Below are 6,003 nucleotides of genomic sequence, written 5' to 3'. Positions count from 1 at the left end.
GCTCTCTCTCGTGGCTCTGTCAACGGATTTCGCGTCGTTTTTTCGTCGATAAAGCAGATCCATATAGGTTTGCGTCTTCGCTAACGAAATGTCACGTTGGACGCTCAATGTAACCCCTTTCTCCAATGATCTGATGACCCGACGATCATCTGCGTGCTTTCATTGTTCTACATTAGCCATATAATGCCATTTACGTTTGAATTGATTCGTTTTTCCATCTTGTATCTTTTCAATTGTTTAGTAATAAAAAAAATATCATTATAATTTGGTCAATTTATTATATAACTCATCATCAGATCTTACTTTAGGATCGACATCTTATATACAGATTAATAGTCGACATTTAACATTAAAGAAGATCAAAATTCAACAATTTCAAATGTAAAATGTCATTCAGAAAAAAAAAATTCACTTGCTGCGCATTTATTACATTTGATTAACTATTTTTTCATATAACCCGTGACCAGATCTTACTTTAGGATCGACATCTTACATATATATAGGTTAATAGTCAATATTTAACACTAAAGAAGATCAAAATTCAACAATTTCAAATGTAAAATGTCATTCAGAAAAAAAAATTCACTTGCTGCGCATTTATTACATTTGATTAACTATTTTTTCATATAACCCGTGACCAGATCTTACTTTAGGATCGACATCTTACATATATATAGGTTAATAGTCAATATTTAACACTAAAGAAGATCAAAATTCAACAATTTCAAATGTAAAATGTCATTCAGAAAAAAAAAATTCACCTGCAGCGCATTTATTGCATTTGATTAACTATTTTTTCATATAACCCGTGACCAGATCTTACTTTAGGATCGACATCTTACATATATATAGGTTAATAGTCAATATTTAACACTAAAGAAGATCAAATTTCAAATGTAAAATGTCATTCAGAAAAAAAAATTCACTTGCAGCGCATTTATTACATTTGATTAACTATTTTTTCATATAACCCGTGACCAGATCTTACTTTAGGATCGACATCTTACATATATATAGGTTAATAGTCAATATTTAACACTAAAGAAGATCAAAATTCAACAATTTCAAATGTAAAATGTCATTCAGAAAAAAAAATTCACTTGCAGCGCATTTATTACATTTGATTAACTATTTTTTCATATAACCCGTGACCAGATCTTACTTTAGGATCGACATCTTACATATATATATATGTAGGTTAATAGTCAATATTTAACACTAAAGAAGATCAAAATTCAACAATTTCAAATGTAAAATGTCATTCAGAAAAAAAAATTCACTTGCAGCGCATTTATTACATTTGATTAACTATTTTTTCATATAACTCGTGACCAGATCTTACTTTAAGATCGACATCTTACATATATATAGGTTAATAGTCAATATTTAACACTAAAGAAGATCAAATTTCAAATGTAAAATGTCATTCAGAAAAAAAAATTCACCTGCAGCGCATTTATTGCATTTGATTAACTATTTTTTCATATAACCCGTGACCAGATCTTACTTTAGGATCGACATCTTACATATATATAGGTTAATAGTCAATATTTAACATTAAAGAAGATCAAAATTCAACAATTTCAAATGTAAAATAATGTAATTCAGAAAAAAAATCACTTGCAGCGTATTTATTACATTGGGTTAACTTTTTTTATTTAACTCGTGATCAGATCTTATACATATACAGTTTAATAGTGAACATTTAACACTAAAGAAGATCAAAATTCAACAATTTCAAATGTAAAATAATATGTCATACAGAAAAATAGTTACCTTGCAGCGCATTTATTACATTTAATTAACACAACATACATCTATTTGCAAGGTTAATTGTTCATGCATGTATATTTTGTAATTAGAGAAATTCCTCAGACAACTACATAAGGGCGAAATGGTGACACGACAACTCGTTCACAGATTTTCCGTACCGATAACAGACGGTCTGTGAAAGAGATGGCTGCATACGTAATGGCATAGTAAACGAGATCTTGGTGAACAGACGGGGTGAGAAAGAGATGGCCGTATACGTAATGCCTGGAGCGCATCCTCGGTTTACGGAAAATCTGTGAACGAGTGGTCAGGTAACCGGGCGAAATTACACAGGAAGGAACGCGGGACATGGTTTTTTTTAGATACTTTATAAACATGCAAAAAATGTGGCATGCCCAGCACATATTCAAGACACACCCAGCACACACCGTCCCAAAATCACCCCCTGGAGTGTTTTCAGTAAAATTTTATCCTTGCTTGACAGTGATCGATAACGGTGTATCCCATATTTGAAGAAATGTAGAAACCCCACAGCGGGGAGCCAAGCACACAACGTGCCGTTCTTCCGTGTGATTTCGCCCAATTAGTCAACATTTAACACTGAAGAAGATCAAAATTCAGCAATTTCAAATGTAAAATAAAATCATTCAGAAAAAAAATTCATTTGAAACGCATTTATTACATTTGATTAACTATTTTTAAGCATTAACACAACATATATTTACAAGGTAATGTTTCATATAGTGATATTAGGTCGATTTTAGTGAAAAAGTACAGTAAAAACATTTGAGAGCCCACATTGGTGCTTTTGTTCAATGATGACTTACCAGTGGTATGTAATGTATGGCTAGTATTATAGACCAGGTAAAATTACAATTATCTCAGAAAATTAGTAGACCATTTAGAATGAAATAAAATATTTACATCAGTTGAAAGTACAGTTAAAGTTATTAATAATAAACAAGAACACCATTGAGGGCACAAAAGATTATTAGCTTATACCAAAAGACTAGTTACCTTTAAATCAAGTGGCCACAAAATTGAACATGGCCAACGACCGTAGCGTTTCTCTTTCATCTGCTTTTTTCTTCTGGGAATGCATTGTTTATGTTCAAACGTAGGCTCAGCGCATCTTTTGACCCGTGCAAACTTTTTTCTGCCATTGACGTGATGAAAGTTTTGTTCATTCTATCATTAGAGCTTCTTGCTAACTTGTCACTGCTTGCCGATAGTTTTTAGGCCACAGATCAAAGTCCTGCATATGCTATTTGTCACATTTATTATTTTTAGAAGTTCATCATCTTTGTATAGCAGCAGCAGTGCGGTGTCATCTCTCACATACTCACCTATGAACTATTCATTAGAATCATTTCATATACATACATATATAGTTTGTCTCTAACTTATAATGCTTCTAAAAATGAACATAACCTGTCCATTTATATTTCAGTACATAGATTTACTTATGTAAATGGATGAAAATAATATAATGATTATAATTTTCGATTTAATAAATTGAAAACAATTCACGAATGAAACGAGACATCATGTAATGGAAACTTTTCTACAACTGGTACATTTGCGGATAAGTAAGTTCAAGTGATGATGTATCGAAAAAAACAGACTCAAACCTCGTTTATCTCAATTTACATATCATTTTAACTGACGATTGAATAGGAACGAGACAATTGAAGCCAAACTGACTATTTAAATTGACCTCCAATTATTAGAGGCTGAATTATTTATTGATTCACACATAAACGATACACAATCTATTTATTTACATATATACCTGTACTTAGCCTTTAGAATACGAGCAATTTTTGTAAAATTTTGCGTGAATTGCGTGAGCTAGCCATATACAAATCGCTTATGAGTGATATAAGACAAAAGAAGATAAAGCTGGACACCCGATAGGGGGTCAACTTGGCCGAATCAGTCAGAGCGCATATATGAACATGAAAACATGAAACTTATGTCTCGATAGATTCTATCACTATCAACACGGTCCTTAAAAATCACGTAAAACAGACGCTCTTTGACGTGCAACAATGTCATGGATGTTTAGACATTCGTAAACCTATTGAATAACAGTTATGCATAACATTGACCATTGTTTGTTTGTGTCCATACACTTGCACCTCAGTTATAATATGTATATAAATAGCATGTTCTATGTATCAGTTATAAATTACAAAAACAGTTAAATAATGATGTATTTTGAGTAATCTCTATCAGAGTTGTTGTGTAAATTACTAATAGTGAGGTTATCAAATAATCACACTTTGATACATATATTCACCAAGTGAGTAACTTTATCAACAAATATTACATGAATTAGCATAGCCTATTTATCGGCATCATTTCAAAATAGGAAATATTAAAATATGTATGTATGTGGATGAAAAAATGAAAGAAAGGTATACTATTTTAAATATATTTATTTCAAGCATTAAATATCATTTACCACCTTTTTAAAAAGAAACATATATTAAAATTTTTCAATGAATCGCATTCTATCAGAGAAGAGCATAGAAACTAATAGACATATTTTTGAAACATTCTAGGCACTAAAGATACTGACAAAAGTGATGATTATTCACTTCCAACTGGGTTGTTCAGGTTGACTTGTCAAAAAAATTGTGCAGAGTCTTAAAACATATCGGGGACTTTTATAGCAAGCGTTTTGAAAATTGCGAAATAGTAATTACCACATCCATAGAACTACTGAACGCACGATTCACTTTATTTAAAAGGTAATTCTGATTTCAATAAATCTAGTTTTAGATAATATATAAGATTTTTATTGTATTACGTTGATAAAAGTTATATTTAAGATGTTTGCTATTAGAAAAATGCATTTCGCAGTCTGACAGTTACGATAATTGTGATTTGCTTTACACAGAATTGTGACAAATACCTTGCTTACAAACTACAAGAACATTGTACATGATATAACGATTATAGTAAAAGCACACCAAAATGATAATTATCGTAGGTATTCCCATTCATAAAATTTAAATTTGTATAAATGATAAATGTAATAATTATTTTTCAAGTTCAATATAAATAATTTGGTCGACAATAATCAAGCAGCTATTATTTTAAAACAATACATTCACACATAAGCAACATCGCCGTCGTCTAAATGCCAAATATTACAGATTTCTTTATTACTTAAGAACATAATTCCACGTAAATATTTCGCCCCAATCATGACTTGAATCGTATAATTATCATTTTGCGTCATCGAACAATCCTTATTCATACAAATTTTCACTTACCATAATAAAAAATTCTTAACTAGTAAATTGTAAAAAATATACAAAAAAAAAATAATAATAATAAATGTAATGCATAATGAAAAGAAAATATTTGTGTTTGAAAATATTTGTATATTCTGGCAGTTTTCTTTACATAATCAAGCATTTTTACGCAACTAAAATTTAAATATTTATAAACTCGTTCATTCGTTTTTTGAGAGTGTAAATCTGAGAAGAAATCCAAATTATACTTAAAATATATATATATTGTGAAAGTTGATGTAAAACATTAATTATCTTTGAATAAATATAATAAAATTTCTAGTTTTATTTGTCTAATATATATATGAAATTTTTAATATAGAATTTTGTTTACAATATAATAGCAAATATCTTCGTCCATACATTGGACAAGTTTCTTGTCAAAATTTTTAAGAGTGTGAAACATAACTATCCATAGATATTCCGGAAACAAATATTAATGGATATGCACAGTAAAAGCATTTAAATGCCATCTTATAATAAGACGGCACTAAATGTTAGTCAAAGGAAATTAAAAACCATGAAAGAAAATAAATAAGCAATATGTTGAAATTGGTCCTATTTTTCAGCCGTAATTGAAATAGTATCTCAATTCAATCGAACAAACATATTTGTCAGAAATCTATAAAAGTAAATAAATTGAAGAGAATGTGAACTTTCGTCATACATAAAATATATGAACAACGACAAATGATGGCGAAATTATTTCATATTGCCACAATTAAATATTGAACACTCAATTTTCACATTTCACGACATGATGATCGGTCTTCATCTGCTCAAACGTCTTCACCGTAGGTACTGGGATCTTAGTTATTAAAATTTACTGGCAGTATTTAACTGAAAATAAAAATAAATAAATTAGATTCGTCAATATTATCAATGATATAAAATGATTTGATAATACACAGAATTGTATAATCAC

At 29.7% G+C, this 6,003-nt stretch overlaps 1 protein-coding gene across 2 annotated transcripts in view; it reads right to left on the bottom strand.

Annotated features, from left to right (window-relative positions):
• Positions 1 to 4,197: 4,197 nt before the first annotated feature.
• Positions 4,198 to 6,003, bottom strand: part of beta-Spec (spectrin beta chain) — a 62,283-nt gene continuing 60,477 nt past the window's right edge. The window contains exon 29 of one of the 2 annotated variants that reach the window (XM_077426856.1): positions 4,198 to 5,918. In XM_077426856.1, the coding sequence (XP_077282982.1) occupies positions 5,915 to 5,918 (4 nt within the window). In that variant the 3' untranslated portion in view covers positions 4,198 to 5,914. The remainder of the gene's footprint in view (positions 5,919 to 6,003) is intronic. The other variant, XM_077426855.1, reaches the window with a different exon arrangement.

This window comes from Arctopsyche grandis, chromosome 3 (assembly GCF_051622035.1).
Source record: "Arctopsyche grandis isolate Sample6627 chromosome 3, ASM5162203v2, whole genome shotgun sequence".
In the NCBI taxonomy this organism is placed as follows: Eukaryota; Metazoa; Arthropoda; class Insecta; order Trichoptera; family Hydropsychidae; genus Arctopsyche; species Arctopsyche grandis.
This window is presented reverse-complemented; position numbering and strand designations above follow the sequence as displayed.